Source organism: Onychostoma macrolepis, chromosome 24 (genome assembly GCF_012432095.1).
Source record: "Onychostoma macrolepis isolate SWU-2019 chromosome 24, ASM1243209v1, whole genome shotgun sequence".
Taxonomy (NCBI): Eukaryota; Metazoa; Chordata; class Actinopteri; order Cypriniformes; family Cyprinidae; genus Onychostoma; species Onychostoma macrolepis.
In genome coordinates this window covers 10,096,593-10,113,649 of record NC_081178.1, presented here as the reverse complement: position 1 = coordinate 10,113,649, position 17,057 = coordinate 10,096,593, and the positions used below count along the sequence as shown (strand labels likewise).

At 36.1% G+C, this 17,057-nt stretch overlaps 1 protein-coding gene across 13 annotated transcripts in view; it reads right to left on the bottom strand.

The window, feature by feature from the left end:
- Positions 1-17,057, bottom strand: part of pde7a (phosphodiesterase 7A) — a 45,668-nt gene that overhangs the window by 3,836 nt on the left and 24,775 nt on the right. For 4 of the 13 annotated variants that reach the window (XM_058764795.1, XM_058764784.1, XM_058764794.1 and 1 more), the window contains 10 exons: positions 6,686-6,746; positions 4,902-4,946; positions 4,400-4,432; positions 3,776-3,865; positions 2,051-2,202; positions 1,850-1,913; positions 1,532-1,627; positions 567-667; positions 343-474; positions 117-208 (listed from right to left, as the gene is read on the bottom strand). In XM_058764795.1, coding sequence (XP_058620778.1) covers positions 117-208; positions 343-474; positions 567-667; positions 1,532-1,627; positions 1,850-1,913; positions 2,051-2,202; positions 3,776-3,865; positions 4,400-4,432; positions 4,902-4,946; positions 6,686-6,692 — 812 coding nt within the window. In that variant the 5' untranslated portion in view covers positions 6,693-6,746. Of the gene's footprint in view, positions 1-116; positions 209-342; positions 475-566; positions 668-1,531; positions 1,628-1,849; positions 1,914-2,050; positions 2,203-3,775; positions 3,866-4,399; positions 4,433-4,901; positions 4,947-6,685; positions 6,747-14,753; positions 15,429-17,057 lie in introns of those variants that run through there. The other 9 variants (XM_058764788.1, XM_058764796.1, XM_058764790.1 and 6 more) reach the window with 7 other exon arrangements.

The window sequence follows — 17,057 nt, the reverse complement described above, 5'->3', positions numbered from 1 at the left end:
AACATTATAATTAATAATTGTAATAAATTGAATAAAATGTATAATTATTATAATGTATAAATAAGTATTTCCATTTGGTCCAACAATTTGGTCTCTACAGAAGTGGAGAGACTGACCTGTCTTCTGCAGGAAGATGGGAAAAGAGTTCGGTCTCTCTGAGCAGACCCACTGCAGACCTCCAGTGATGGCTCTCCAGAACTGAGGTATTCTACACAGTGACACAAACACACGCCAGTGCCGATTGACTTCAACATGTTTACAAATACAGTAATTTACTTAGAACATAAAGAGGATTGTGGAGCTAATGATTAATGCTTAAATCCCATTGGATGGTGCTCTAACCCGGTACAAAGCTGCAAGGTAATGGTTGGTTTTGATGAGGAAAGGCTGGTTGACTCCAGGGTGGTCCAGATCATGTGTGGCCGCGGCCAGCAACCCTAAGAGGATGTCGAATGATGTGAGGGACTGGGCGAGCTGTGGATACACACACACACAAAAGGATGACAGTAAGTCTACATGTAATCATTAAAAGTCAATTACAGTACATTTAATACAGGGAGAATCACCTTGGGTTCTCTCAGGTAACAGTGCATGGCCTGGGTGACATCTGCAGCATGGACTGCATTATGGTAAGGGTTCTGATTGTGGTAGTCTTCTTGAACCAGAACTGAAACCAAAAGTACAACATTTAAAGTAATTCAGCAAGATTAGTAGTATTAGGGCTGCAGATAATCATTTAAATATATGATGACAAATCAACAACTAATTTCATTATCAGTTAGTTGGATCAGTGCACTGTGGCATTCAGAACCTCCAGCAGTGATGTTTACAAAATTTGAAAAATAAATGGTTTTAATTACAATAAATATCTTTTAATAATAATAAAAATAAATCAGATGAGTTTATCAGATGTTTCAACTCATAGTTAATAGTTTCATGAGGGCATTGAGTCATTTTAATGTTTGCTGTTTAAGGTAGTTCAGATGGTTTTCTAAGCAACTTTTACATTTTATTAATATGTTCATGGTGAAATTTATACTTCTTGTAAATGTTAAAAATTCTTGTAAATAAGAATTTTCAATTTTTGTAAAAAAGAAAAAAAAAGCTAAATACATCCTGCAATTTACATAATAATAATAATAATAATAATAATAATTAGTATATTATAATACAAATACTAATAATTATTCAATATTATGATAATGTTAGTAAATCTGGACTAATACATAAAAAAAAAAAAATACTAATCTATTTTGAATATTTTCTTTTGTTATTAAGTATTTGAGGTTTGAAATGAATTAAATTTCACTGAAACGTTACAAGATTTTTTTGTAAAAGAGTAACAATAAAGTAATTAAAATAGTGTGAATGTGAAATAATTTTCAAACTTATATTAAGTTCATATACATTTATATTTCATACATTTTGCATTGTTTTAATCAAATGTATTTAATAAAATAAAACAAAAATAATATTAATAAAAGAAAAAAATTCATTGTTAGTTTCAGCCATAAACATGAAAAACACTTACCTAGAAATCGACGCACTTTAACCATGTCTAACTGGAAGAGCTCGATGAGGCCATACTGGTTCAGCAAATGAAATGTCAAGAAGACAAGACTGTTTCCTTCAAAACAACAAAGAATATAAGAGGAATGATGAATTTGGCAAGTAAAAGCTTCATCCTCAATATTGCACAGCCACGATTCTACCAGCAGATGGCAGAGTTGACCACAACTGAATGTGAAGTGTACATTAACAATGTGGCTTGATATAGTGAAAGTAAAGTACAACAAATCTCACATTCACGCACAGAAATAAGAGGGTTCGTCAGAATTAAAATATTTACCATTTGTAAGTCTGTCAAAGAGGAATATATCAAAATTCCAGCTTCCAACCTTTTCAAGCATACACTGTGAAAAAATGACAGTGAGAACAGGTGAAAAATCGATAACTGCATATGTTATGTATTCATACTGCAAATGTTGAATATTCAATTCAAACTAAAGTGACAAAGGTTTTATCACAATGTGTGTTTGTGGTGCCATACCTTGGCCTGACCGCAGTAGTCCTCGTCCAGGATGTGGAGGGGGTTGAGGTGTGGCGCTCCTCGCAGCAGACGGGACGAAAGCAGGTGTCGCTGGAAACTAAAGAGCCTCCGGATCCTCCGAGCTGGAATCGACCCTGCTGACTCAGCACGGGCTGAGCACAAACACACACATGAGAAAGAGGACATGGAAATTCCATGATGCAAAATGCCATTTTAAAATTAGTATCCTCAACAATTAAGCTGAAATTGCTTTCAAATTCGAAGCTTTTAGTGTCTTTGGCTTTCGTTCTTGTCCAAATCCACCCCCAGCCCCACTGACTGGAGCCCCTGCTGTTTAAAACTTCGGTTGCTATCGTTGCGATTGTGGTGCTCAGGCAGCCTACGAGAGGTCACGCCTGACTGAAGCACAAAAGACAAAACCAGTCCGGAGAGAGTCTTTAAAACAGAGTTTCATTTCACCACAACAAAAGAGCAATAAATCTTTTCATGTGCTAAATGTATGTTCTCCTGAATTCAGCTCGCCCACATTGGTAGATCAACACAGACAGAGAGACTATGAGAATTGGGGAAAACGTCTTTAATATAATCAGGTTAGAATATATTAACAGGATAACAAACATAAAGGTTAATGAGAAGCGGCACTTAAAAATAAACAACTTTATTATGAATTTTTTAAAAATAAAAATGCAAACTGACAAATAAAAAAAAGGTTTAATTCATGTTTAATGTGTAGTTAAATCAATTAATAACGTTTTATATATATATATATATATATATATATATATATATATATATATATATAGACACACACATACAATTAATTTAGTCTGAGAATTTAAATGGGATTTTTGCATATATATATATATATATATGTGTGTGTATGTATTTTTTTCATATGTAATACATGTATCGTACCACCCCTAATGTGTGTGTGTGTATGTTTATGTTTATATATATATATATATATATAAATAAATGTTTTTATTCATCTTAAAGTTCTCGCAAACTAGCTTAGTTGACAGTAGCCACTGTATTAAAAATAAAATAAAAATACCACTACTATGGAAGTCAATGGCTGACGTCAAATGTTTGATTACCAACATTCTTCAAAATATCTTATACAAGAGAAGAGAGAAACTTATATAGGTTTGAAACAACTTGGTGGTGGTGAGTAAATTATGACAACTGTAATTTTTGGGTCACTGACCCCTTTAAGGTTGCGGTCACACTCTGCAAAATTTTTCCGGTAAAATCGATTTAATTTCAATAGGAAATCAGCAGGATTGGGAGTTTTGTTGTAACTGCAGAACATTTCCTTGCGCTCATGTTTAATTGAATTTGCCACTTTGACCGGTTTGAAAGTGACTTCTGTGGGAGATGTGCTTCATGCACCACAACAATATTGACAATGGCAACTAAATTTTGTGGCTACTGTGACTGCACATTCACAGCATAAAAGACAGTAGTGATGTTTTCAAAAAAGAAAATACATTAAAATGACCCAAACTGATTCGCTTCCCTCAGAGTTTAGTAGCTCATCTCGAAATTGTCGAATTTTTGATTTTCAAAAGTTGAATCAAATATTCTAAGAATTCATTTCAAAAGTCGGTCGATTTGGTTCAAAGCTTTAGACATATTCAATACCATGATAAAATACCTCTGAAAGCTTCCCTGTTGCTCTACACAGAGGTAGGAATGTGCATGAGTGCTAATTTGGGTACTTACAGTGCAAAGTGCGGAAATCGACGCCCAGGTACGGGTGCGAGCCTCTCCGTTCAGGTTCAAAGCCTACCTGACTTCTCACTCTCACATCTCCTAGAAGGCATCAACACACAAGTCCTCAAGAGATTTGTTAGCAAACACAACATACAGCAGGTTACAGGCCTGGACACAGGGGGACAGAGAGACAGAAAGACACACACCGCCGATGGATGGGGGAAAGGGGAGGACAGGGAACAGACCATGCATCGCCATGCCAGAGGGACTTATGCATTAGTATTCAGACGGCTAGGAGCAAAGGAGGACGCATGGAAGAAAGACAAGCTTGTGCTTCAGCCCAGGACAGAATGGAGAGGAAATCAGAGGGACTTCAACGAGGCTGGCCAAAGCTCTAAAGTCACATCTGTTAAAAAGTCATTCAATAGGCCTTTTCATCAAACTCTGGCTGTGTGTGCGCGTGTATTTGCATGGAGAGGGAGAAGGAGGGGGACGCATAAACTTTTACTGAGTAATGGCAGCCTCCAACTTGTCAGTCACTACTGATTGGAGTTCATGTGCAGTAAAAAAGTAGTCAACGCGTAAATAAGTCAATAAATAATAAAACAGCCTCCCACCAGTATATTTACTTACTTGAAAACAGCTGTTTGAATATTACACAAGCTCCTATCAAAATATCAAAACTGTGAATTACAATTACATAAAAAACACGATTCAAATGAATCAAAAAAGACAGACATGAGTTTCAAACTAAACAACAACAAAAACGACCGTACAAGAGTGTAGCACAAAGTCACACATGCAACAAGCGAATCAGACAAAAAAAAAAAAAAAAACAGACGGAAGCTATTTGAACATGCAGAAGAAAAGCCGCAGAGTTCGAGGAAGCAAGACCACATTATGGAAACCAAAAGTGCGCTCTCATCTTCTGTTTTAGCGCCAAACCTCTCGTACGCATCTCCTGACCCACAAATATCATTAGAAGACTTTTTTAACGTGAGAAATGCCACTGATTAGACTGTGCCCACTGACGCAGGTCTTTAAGGAGGAATGGTGTGGAAAAGTTATTAAAGGGAAAGGCCGTGAAAGCGAGTGAGCGGGTTTGTCTCTCCTGGTGAGATGTGTTGGTTCATACCTGGTGTAAACACGAATGAGGGTTTGATTGTTTTGTTTGTCACAGCTTAAAAACAAAACAAAAAAAGAAATTACTATCAAATATTAGGTCAGGGTTAGCTTTACTAGGTTTTTGGCTACATGCTTGAGGAGGTGATGTTACTGAACGTGTAGAGACTCCAGGTTGTTATGATGTTCTAGCGTTTTGCTAATTCATGGTACAGTGACAGAAAGCAAAGCAGTCAGTGTGATTCGGAAGTGATTAATTGTGGTAAATGTCAGTCAAAGGGATTTTATGTGGAACCACCACGTTCTTGTGTAAAATCTCTGACAGCACAGATCACGGGCCTCATGGATAAAATTTACGTAGGTTTCATGCACAGACATTGAAATTCTGCCCAATATGATATACTGATAACTATTTTCACATTATGGCTGAAGCGGGGATGATATTATAAATCTATATTAACATGGTTAAAACAAGAAATCTTTTACATTTTTGCCATAAACTATATACACTGTAAACTGTAGTGCAATAGTGCCTGCCAATGTTTTTAGCAGCACTGGTTCTGAAAGTATTTTTCCCATAAGGATTTATTTAAAAGTCTTTGTTAAAGCCTCATAAGCCATGAACCAAGCCAACCAGCTGAAACATTAAAAACTTTTATTTGTAGCAAAAAAAAAAAAAAAAGTATTTGAAAATCAGACAAAAAGACAAAGATACAGGATTAATGGCTTGTACTTAATGGCTTAAGTGAGGGAAACAGCTACAATCCCATGAAGCACTGTGAATGACAAATTATGAGGAAATATAGAACTACTCATTTTAAGTTTTTAATTACATCTATAGAAATAATATTATTATTATTATTTTAAAAACATGCATTTATACACAAATATTTAAGATTCCCTGCAAGGTTTGCTGGTCTTTGATTGGTCTTTTTTTACTTCCAGAACCCAACTTTTGTGCTCTACTACTATCCCTTTAAATTAGAACAATAAAAAATATCCAACAGCAGGTGATAAATATCCAATAATGACCAATATCTATAAATAAAAATGACAAAACTAACATAAAATAGTAATAAAACACTGGTTTTATTGCATTTTGCCATCTATACACGTGACACTATTGCGTTTCACAATACTAGAAATAAAAAACTGACACAGGTTGTAAATTTCACCTGTGCTGATAAGAGAGACGATAAAATGCAATAAAAATACTTTTAATCACTTGCTCTAGTTTTCCCGTAATATGTCTAAATATACTTCACTTCACCTGAAATCAAAATTTCCTAACACAAACAATGACCAAGCATAAACCTAAGCTGATTCCTAGGTTAATCCAACATGGGATTGAATAAGCGCTTTTCGATGTGCATTTTGTTCATACGCAACGTTTAAACATCAGGCCCAGTCAGATCTTTCAGTGCTGTCCTATGAAGTCAAAAGGGGCACAGATAAAACTCTTGGAGGTCCCTGGGGTCAGCAATCAGGCTGAATCGAGGCTTGATAAGTATTAAATCAAAGGAAAATTCACAGAAATGCTAAGCAATTCCCAGTTGAGGAATGACTTAAGCTGTGGATGTAATGAAGAGATTATCAGAGGCTTTTTGACTGATGGTTGAGGCTCTCTATCCTCTCTGTTACACAATCTGTTGTATAATATGCTGCACTTGGTAACTTCCAGTGCAGAGCGGTACATCTACCGTGTGTCTGAATTTGTTTACAGGTTGAGTGTGTGTGTGTGTGTGTGTGTGCGCGTGCGTGCGTGTGTGTGCATTAGGCAGGGAAGATGATGCTTACCTAGCATGCGAATATACAGAGCGGTTTGATCAGAGCTGTCATAGGAGATTGCTCCGCGTCTCTGCGGGGGAAGAGATGCAGACAAACGTCAGTATTTGCATTTACTCAAACACGCGGGAAAAACTCATATACAAGCCAAATGCTCAGCAGTGTATATTCAAATAAGGCTAAAAAAACACCACCACAAATTCAAGAAAGCAAACCAGCTCATAATAGTTCTCTATTGTGTATTTTCTTTTATAAATGTTTTTCATATTCTGCTCTGTTCTCTGGAACATTCTGATGAAAACCAATAATTGTAAATTGCTTTTATACTAAATATTATTTAACAGTCAATGTGCTTTTTTTATTTTATTAATTATTTTATAAAAACCTGAAATTAATGATATTGAAATACTGCATTATTTTGTCTTAATAAATAAAAAATAAAAACAGCATAAATTAAGTTCATTCACATAAAATAAGGAATACGCACCACAATATTAAAAAAGCACAGTATGAATAAACACCAACATTAATACATATAATATGCTAATAAACATATTTAGGGATGCACAGATATTAAAAGTCAGACCGTTACTGAGAATCCCATAATTATTCGATTTTTATACTATTGGATACAAACTGACTAATGGCAGATATTAAAATATTAGAGTTATTTTCTCTAAATAAATTAAAAAATAAACTGTATAAATTAAATTTAATCATTTAAATATTAACAAGAATCACAACATTAAAATATGCAGTATTAAAAATATATTCATTTTGATATTTGCTAATATTTTATTTGCTCATATTTACATTTAACATGGTTAGTATTGTTATTTTTAAAGATTAACTTTCAAGAAATGTTAGATGACAGCAAAGATAATCTCACTGTATAAATAGGGTAAATGATCATGCACAACTAATTATCTAATACATAGATAATGCATCCCCACACTCAAAAATAATGAAAATATATAAACAATATTGATACAAATATCAGATCATTTGGCCTCCTTTTCATGTTTATGTAACTATTCAAGTAGTCATGCAAAGAAAAGAGTGTGCAAGTTGTCCTATATCTCTAAACGCCTCCTATTTGAGTGACTGGTCAATCCGTGACTTAAAAACTCAATCTCACTATAATCACGTGAGAGAAACACACATGCTGAAGGGTTGAACGTGAGCTCAACTCCGTTAGCAGCCCAGCCTCCAGTGCACACACACTTCACACTGCAATTTCCCAGCAGCGGGAGGAAGCTGGAGCAAAGAAGCCTGCTTCACTGAATTAAACCTGCATCATCTGTCCAGTGTAATCTGCTCTCCTGTCCATTACGCTTCCACACTGGGCCATTCAGAGATGAACATACACAGACACTCAGAACAGACACTTGCACCGCTGCTCATTATGCAGATGCAAGTGTGATTGGCTGTCCCAGAACGGTGGGCGGAGCTTTCTATGACCGCAGCACTCGAAAGAGGCCTTTGTGTGCCGAACACATAATTTCCGTACTCGTTGTTTCTTAAAGGTAGCACAGGCTTATTTTTTAAGATGTTACAGACACTGCTAGAACAAAACAACTAGATGACAGCATAAGGGCTGCTTTGTAATAGGACTTGATGAACATCCACCTTTCACTGTTGTATTTTCTTTGTTTCTGGCAAGTACTCATCCATGTGAACTTAAAATCACAAGGGCATCCTTTGGAGAAGATGATGCAGAGAAAGGTTCGGTGTGAAAACACAAGACCTGGCACGTCTTGTGCCGTCATACAACCAAAAAGAACCTGTGCATACGCAGACAAAGAGAAGGACTTGAGCGCAGCTTTTAGATGGCTGGTCAGGGTGTCCCCAGATGGCATACAATTCAGTCTCTGACGTCAATGGACTGAACCAATTTGCATACTTGATTTTTATCCATTAACAGCCCTCTTGAGCCTTGAGCCTCTGCCCAATAAAACTGCAAATGCACAAAACTAGGGCTGTCACTAAAGATGGGCGATAATAGCCAAAGAACATCTCAGCCTTGTGACAATATCTCTGCATTTATGTTCTGGTTTTCGGTCCAATTTTTTCATACAGCAACTGTTGCCATATTTAAATGCAAGTATTTTATAAATACTGCTTTTTATTATTAAAAAAAAAAAAAAAAATATATATATATATATATATATATATATATATATATATATATATATATATATATATATATATATATATATATATATAGGCCTACACATACACGCATATATATACATATATAGGTGCATCTCAAAAAATTCTTATATAAAACATACCAAAAAAAAAAAAATATATAATCGCTATATAATATTTATTTATTTAATTTATATCTGTATATGCATGAAATATTTATATATGCTCCACACAGAGATCTGATCTCATTATCATCCAGTCTGTCTGAAGTGACATGAAAAAACAGAACAAACTGAGACAAAATCCAGAAGAACTGTGGCAACATCTCCAAGATGCTTCAAGAAACCTACCTGCAAAGCTACCTGAAAAACTATGTGCAAGTGCACCTAGGGAAAAAGCTGCTTTAAAAGCCAAGGATGGTCACACCACATGTTGATTTAATTTAGTTAATAGAAGTTAATTAATAAAGAAAATCTATTCATGACATTATTTTTGACAGCATCCTCATTTTACAGCAACAGTGCCTAAACCTTTTAAAAGTACTGTAGCTTTGCAGGTAAGTTTCTTGAAGCATCTTGGAGACATTGCCACAGTTCTTCTGGATTTAGTCTGTCTCAGTTTGTTCTGTTTCTTCATGTCATTTCAGACAGACTATCTATCCATCTATCCATCTTTAATTCCACAGCAAAAAATGATATGCTAATGGACATTCGGCTGTATTCCAAAAGTTAAATATTATAATAAATATTAATCACACCAATTTCATCTAGCCATTACTATTAAAATCCCTAAACACGACTGTGAGAAGCAACTACAAAGATGATTTAGTACAATACGCTCGTCGCTCATGTAATCCTGTGGCAAGTGCATTTATTAAAAATGAAAGACAGAGGGTTTGGTAATCTGCAGGCGGGCATTAATGTTGCTGGAGGCCAGTCTGCAGTTTGAGAACAGGCCTTGCAAACAGGCCTTAACTGATGGCAGTGCTTTGTGTTAAGTTATTAACCAGTGGAACAGATGAACTGTAAAACTGCTAAGTGAATATACAGGCTAAAAAAACAACTGCACCTTGCAGTAACCCTCATATGAAATTCTGACATCCCCTATCTGTAATAACTACCATCAAGCCGGTGAGAAATGAGACGAGTCATCCACTATTGCCGTGGCAGTATTTTAGTATCAACAAACTCAGTGTTTACACACATTACTTGGTGTTTTTGCGTGTGAGTAATTTCTACCAGGGGGCTGAGCGGGGCATGACAAACCACCCAGCCGTGCCCATATGGGCTCAGCACACGAGCGGCATCAGCGCAGCCGGACACGGAGCAGGAACGGAGGAGTTGAATTTCTTGGAGAGAGCAACGCAGCTTTGCGCCAGCGAGGTGTGACGGCCTGTGCTGTTTTGCTGACTTTCAGAGAGGTGGCTAGAGGCCCAAACAAAAAATAATTAAAAAAATAATAATAATAATGAATTGAGAGTTCAGCAGAAATGATCAAAAAAAATACTTCAAGTAAGCTGATTTTACATTTATAACAAACAGTTCCCTGAATTCAGCTCACAACAGACAAAAACAAACGTCAGTCTTCACTCAGCCTTTCATGGAAACTTTTATCCACAACAAACTGCAAATTATTTTTTGAGAGCAGTTTAATGACTAACTAAAAAAAAAAAAAAAAAAAGGGAAAATAAAAACACCACCACCACATTTAAAATAAGAGTAACATCAGAATACCAGAATAATTGCAAAGTAAACCAGCATTAATAAATAATGACAAATAATAAACAATGAAAATGGGATAATTAGATCAAACAATAAATCTAATAATATATTTATAAATACTTAGCAAAAATGAGTGCATTAAAGAGTTTACTTATACCTTATTAGTACAGAGTCTAAAATACTAATAATATTCAGGTGTACATATTGAAGCTTACAATGTACCTCAGTCTTGATTTATGGGCAAAAATATATACTTGAAAACAAGTATTTTAGACAATTAACTGCAAAGCAGCATAAAAATACCATAGGTCTACATTTTATTCCTCTGTAAAGAGTTAAAAAGGTACAAGGTCTAGTAGTACAAGTAGTAAGACCAGACCAACATGGGTGGATGTGTATTATTCAAGACTTACTTTAACTACATGAGACTTAACAAAACAAACTGAAAGAATTTCGACTCCATATTTAGCCTAGTCACCTAGCCACCTAGCCAAAGCCAAACCCAGACTAACTTTTACTGCGAAATACAGTGGAAAAACAAGTAAAATGGCGTTAAATGGAGCAGAAAGTGCTAGACTTAGTTTAAAGTATAAATTTAAAGAAGTGTTAAAAAATGTATTAGCCAAAATATCGAATAATCCAATGCACTACAGAGAGAAGAAGTAGCAGTACTACTACAGTTACTGTTTATTTGTACAGTTTCTCTAAAATATGCATTTAAGAACACGTTTTAGCCACAAAAATCTAACCGGATTATGTTCTGTCTCATTTATAATTGGTCAAAAGTTTCTTAGTTGTCTAAACACTGTTGCGTCTGTCTGACACAAGACTCCACAGCCTCAGGTGAACCTGAAACTTAAACCCATCCAGCTAGTTTGTTCAACAATTCATTCTTTTATGTGTTGTTCACTGATGTTTCTTAAATACCTCATTGAGACATCACGTTCAGCTAAACTATTTAGACGATCAACATCTCGCGTCTCAAAAATGCATGTAGTCACACCTACTTCACCGTGATACCAGGCATTTGCAATGCAAACGAATGGCTTCATCTAATCATAATCATAATCATAATAAAACACAGCACATGCTCATGACTGGACAGGTAGTCAAAAAAATTAAATGTGAGAACATCTATCTACAATGACATAAAAGCAAAACATTCCATATTTTATCTCTAGAATGAATCCTGGGTGTGTTAACTCTGTTTAAAAGATGGACCATTGTGATACGTTAGGTTTCACAATGCGGACAAACAACTGCTGTCACCATTTACGTAGTTTTAATACGTAGCTATCAAGTGTTTGACATATGCCATTTTTTAGGGGAGCTCCATCTACACTTTCAGCATTTTTTGACTCACCGTCACTGTAAAGATTTGTAATGGACCGTATCAGTTTTCAGACATTTTTGAATTTACTGGTATTAGCGGATAATGGATATGTAATTTAATAGATATCAATATAATTAGATAATCATAAATAAATATAATGTATTAAACATTTATATTATAAATCAACTTTATAGTACTGACTTTCTTTTGAATTTCTGGTAAAACACAGGACTTCTTTCTGGTGATTTGTCTCATATTTCTCCAATCATTTAAGGCTGTTTAAACACCACCCCTTTTTTTATATCAACTGCAACCTCTCATTCATTTTAGAGTGCACCAACAACTCAAAATCCAATCAACAACCAATGGATAAAATTTCTCAATACGCCCTTTAAACTCAGATGTACACCAAAATACAGAAGACAGGATCTGTTGCAACTTCCATTTTTATCGTGACTTTAATCAGATTACTCAAGGAGAATCCCAAATCCTTAAGGTTCAATCCCAAAGCCTACCTACAGTACACCAACTTCAGGAACAGCTCCATTGGGAAAACCTGATGTAAAGTGCCTTGCTCAGAGGAGCTATGATAACCAAGACAACACAAGTTAGTGATTCCTATTCCTTTTCATACAATCTTCAAGCCACCGACTCCACCTGATTACCACTGTTTATCAACTCAATATGTCCAAATGCTGATTAAATCAATGCATTTCTTGCTACAGCAAACCTAAGGACTGCTTTGATGGTGGTAAAAGGCACGATTGCCACCTTTTATGAAGCTCTTGAGGAATTTTAGCAATGCTTTGAGGGGTCTATTTGAACAGGTTAGCAGGCCTACAAGCCAATTATTGACACAGCGTTTGGATGCGAAACAAGTTAAGGGCTTGTGTGAAGAGAGACGGAGCCCAATCAATTCACCAAGAGACTTCACAGTAACACGCCACAACCACAGCGGACTCCATTCCACACCGCCGTCTCCCGCTGGAGGTTCGACTGAGGCCTTCAAACAGGAGAAAACACCATCACCACTTCCTTTAAACTAATCCAGGAAAAGGCAGTGGGAAAATTATTCAGCACTTTGTTCCTCTTTGTTTACAGCATGGACTGCCTGACAAAAACAACATTTCAAAATGAACATTTTAATTTATTTGAATAATCATTGGGAACAGAACAACATTGGTGAATGTCTATAAATTGAAATGTAACTACATGAGACTTGACTGCAAAAACTGAAAGAGGCTTAAATTCATACTTAGGCTAGTCAACCAGCCATAGCCAAAGCCAGCCAAGGTTTTCAACAGAATATAAAATGGAAAATTATTTTAAATATGTTAACATATGAAACAGAGCAGAGAGAACTAGACTTTTCATTGAAAAGTATCCATCAAATCAAAATATTGAATAATCCAATGCACAATGGGGAGGAGATCTGCTGCTATTTTCTATTTGCATGTTATAGCTACATTTCCTTCCAAAGTTGCAAATTTATCTTGTGTGCAAAATTAGAATGTTGCATAAAACATCTGCGAATAAAGCACTGTTTCCAACCCATATGTTCAAGGATAAAATCGTCACTTCTTGGAAAACTGGCCCAAAGTATCAATAATAAAATGGAAGTTGCTGCAATCAGGAAAGCCAAGTGTGTTTTTTTCCTACATAACAAATGACTTGTACCTCAGAGCGTGCAAATGAAGCTCAATAACAAACGCTGTCATATTATTTTGCTTTCAGACGATTTGAGGTTTGGGTACGCAAACGTGCAAAACATGGAAGGAGATTTTATCAAATCTTTTTGATAACAGACTTTGGCTCAGGCATTCCAAAATAAAAAAACAAAATAATTCAAAATAAGATTTGAGGTTGGCACCAATAGCCTCGTGGGCAGCGTGGCAACACATAGCATCGTTCCACGAGTATAGTTCGAGCTTGTGGACATTTCCTGATCCCCCCTCCCCCTCTCTCTCTCTCTCTCTCTCTCTCCCACTTCGCTTCCTGTCTACATACTGTCCTATCCTAATAAAGACAAAAAACGGCCAAAAAGAAATCTTAAATTAAATAAAATAAAAATAACATTTGAGATGGTGTGCGATGAGATCGGTTCGCTGGTTAATTCCATTATCCAATCTCATGATATGTTGAGGCAAAGCCTCAAAGACTTTTTTGGTGTACATCAAGGAATTTATCTGGTAAATTTATTTGGGGGTGGGGGTTGGATGGCTTATTGATCTTATTTTAAAGGATTAATGCATTTAATAAATTTTTTTTAACAAAATAAATCAATCAGCAATCAATGGATAAAACTGAGCCCCCATCCTACAGTTTTTTCTTTTTCAATAATCTGTTAAAGTTGGACTTCGGTTATGCATCGCAACGTTAAAGTTTATAACTTTAATAAATCTACTTCACAAAATGTATATTGTCTCTTCTGTGTTTATCTCTGAAACAAAATAATGCATTTTACCATATCAGAATTAAACCATAAACCGTATGATTAGTCCACACCAGATGTTCACAAAGACAAAAGCAAGTGCAAGACGTTTTACAACTCAAATACTGAACATAACCAAATGGAAAATTCATTCACTCTTCCAAGGTGACTGCTATGGTTTGAGCCATGGCGAGCGGGTCTGTATGCGGTTCGGTGGGGTTTCCTCGCTGACTCATAATCTCTACTTGATTAGCAAGCCCCATGCGAGCAACTTTCCAAGTGACGTTATCTGTAAGTCACGATCTGTATCTGATCGTGATCCACAAGATAAAGCGTTCGGCCTATTAACAGTGTTAGTTTTCTCTCCAAAACATACGGAGAACAGTTGTTAAGGGTTATCGCGTAATAAACGCAGAGCCAACTAGGAAATCCACTGAAACCTACCTTAGAAAAAATCCATCTGACAAGAATCGTGATTATAGACCAAATCAGAGCTATTCCCATTGGATCTTGCGAAAACTGTGGATCATAGTCTCTGTGTCAGTTTGTGTGCAGGTGTTACAGTGTATGTCAGTATGTGGGTGTATGGATTTGCGTACGTGTGTTTGCGTGTGTGTGCGACTGTAGATGGCCAGAGACCAGCTCAAGGCCCAGACAGAATGCGTGCTGAGCTTAGTGCAGCTGTCTTAGTTGTACACACAAACGCACACGCACTTAAACGAGCTGCCCGTGTTAGACCTAAATGTCTCTCTCTCTTTCTCTCTCTCTCTCTCATACACACTCACACACAGCCACCTAGCAACAGCCAACCAGACCAGCAGTGCCACTGACGCACATGGTGGGAGGGGCTGGCAGGAGGAGAGCATGTTAGAGTCTCCTTATCAGCAGTGCAGAGAGCAGACTGTATGCTTTATTTTATAAATAAAACACTGTCAGCTTCTCTGCCGCCTTGTAATCAAAGATGTGTGCTTGCTATCATGGAGCATATTTATTTTTCATCTGCGGTTTTGTGACCTCAAGGACTCACTTCTACAAGGACTGGTTCAAGGACCTATTTGGAGAAATATTTATTTTTACTTTTTTTTTTTTTTACATTCAGTCAATATATAAACTCCATATATAGTATATAAATGTGTTAAAATACATATATATATATATATATATATATATATATATATATATATATATATATATATATACACACATACATACACATATATATATACACACACATACATACACATATATATACACACACACACACACACATACATATATATATATATACACACACACATACATATATATATATACACACACACACACATACACATATATATATACACACACACACACACATACACATATATATATACACACACATACATACACATATATATATATATATATATATATATATATATACACACACACACACATACACACACACACACACACACATACATACATGTATATATACACACACACACACACAACTCTATAAAATAAAATATCGTTACATATGGTATAAGCTATTATGATGAATATCTTTATATATTATAAATATTATGAATATTTTGTAATACTTGATCATTCGCCACTATGAAAATGCAAACTTGCAATTTTACACAATATTAAGTCACAGTACATCAAATAACAGGCTGCATTGTTCTGCGCACATTTATTTAATTAACTGTAATGATTAGCATTAAATCATAACTTTAACAAATGTTCATGGTTTAATAAGAATAATCAGTGCACATTCTTCTAAAGAAAATGTAGGTTCCCAAAAATCATCAAAATAAACTAACATGCTCCAACTCTAAACACCTTGCCTCCAAGAAAAAAAAAAATGGTGCAAAACCAACTTTTTTTGCACAATATTCACATTACACAAATATAATATGTTGCAAACAACATTTCATTTGATCTTTAATAAAGAATAGCGCAATTTTCAACAAAATGATGTGAATCTATTGTTAAGCACAAGCCAAAAGCGTAATGATTTATGTTTTCAGGTTTTAAGCATGGCTTGGACTCGTTTTAGGAACAGGTGTAACAAGCTCCCTCTCTCAGACCAAAGTTGGCCTCTCTTTGCAGTGACATCACCGCATCTATCTGCGAAGAAGCATTTCCATAAATAGCAGAACGGCAAGTTGGATGAGCTGAACCCCCGCAAACCACAGTCACAGAAAACAGACATTTCTCACAACTCAAAAGACACTAACGGCCCCGTTTCGCAGAAGCGAGCCACATTCGAACCTGCCAATAGCATGTGTGGAATGAGCGCCACAATCACATATCATTCCTATTTAAACATCTTCTCTTACAGTCCGGGAAAACCCCACTGCTGCGTCCAAAACCCAACATCCTCTCTGCTTTGAATGTTTCTCCCAGTACAGACTTACTGGCACTCATGTAAATGTGAGATCAATGACATGGGAGTTACACGCTGGGTCACATGTCTAAAAAACAGCACAGCTGACGATCTGCGTATTTGCATTCGAGAGCTTAACGGCTGAGAGAGGGGCCATCACAGCTGTGGATTCCTGAGTCAAACACAGGAAGCGTAATGATGGAGAGCATGACGTGGTCCTCATGAGGCTCCTGTTCCTGACCCCGTGGTCTCAGCTCTCAGGCCCGGGTCCAAACAAAAATCCCTGACAGCACGTCATGAGGGGAGTCAGGGGCGTCAACTCGGCCTCATTTCGTCAATGTAATACAGCCTGTTCGGACAGAAAAAACCCA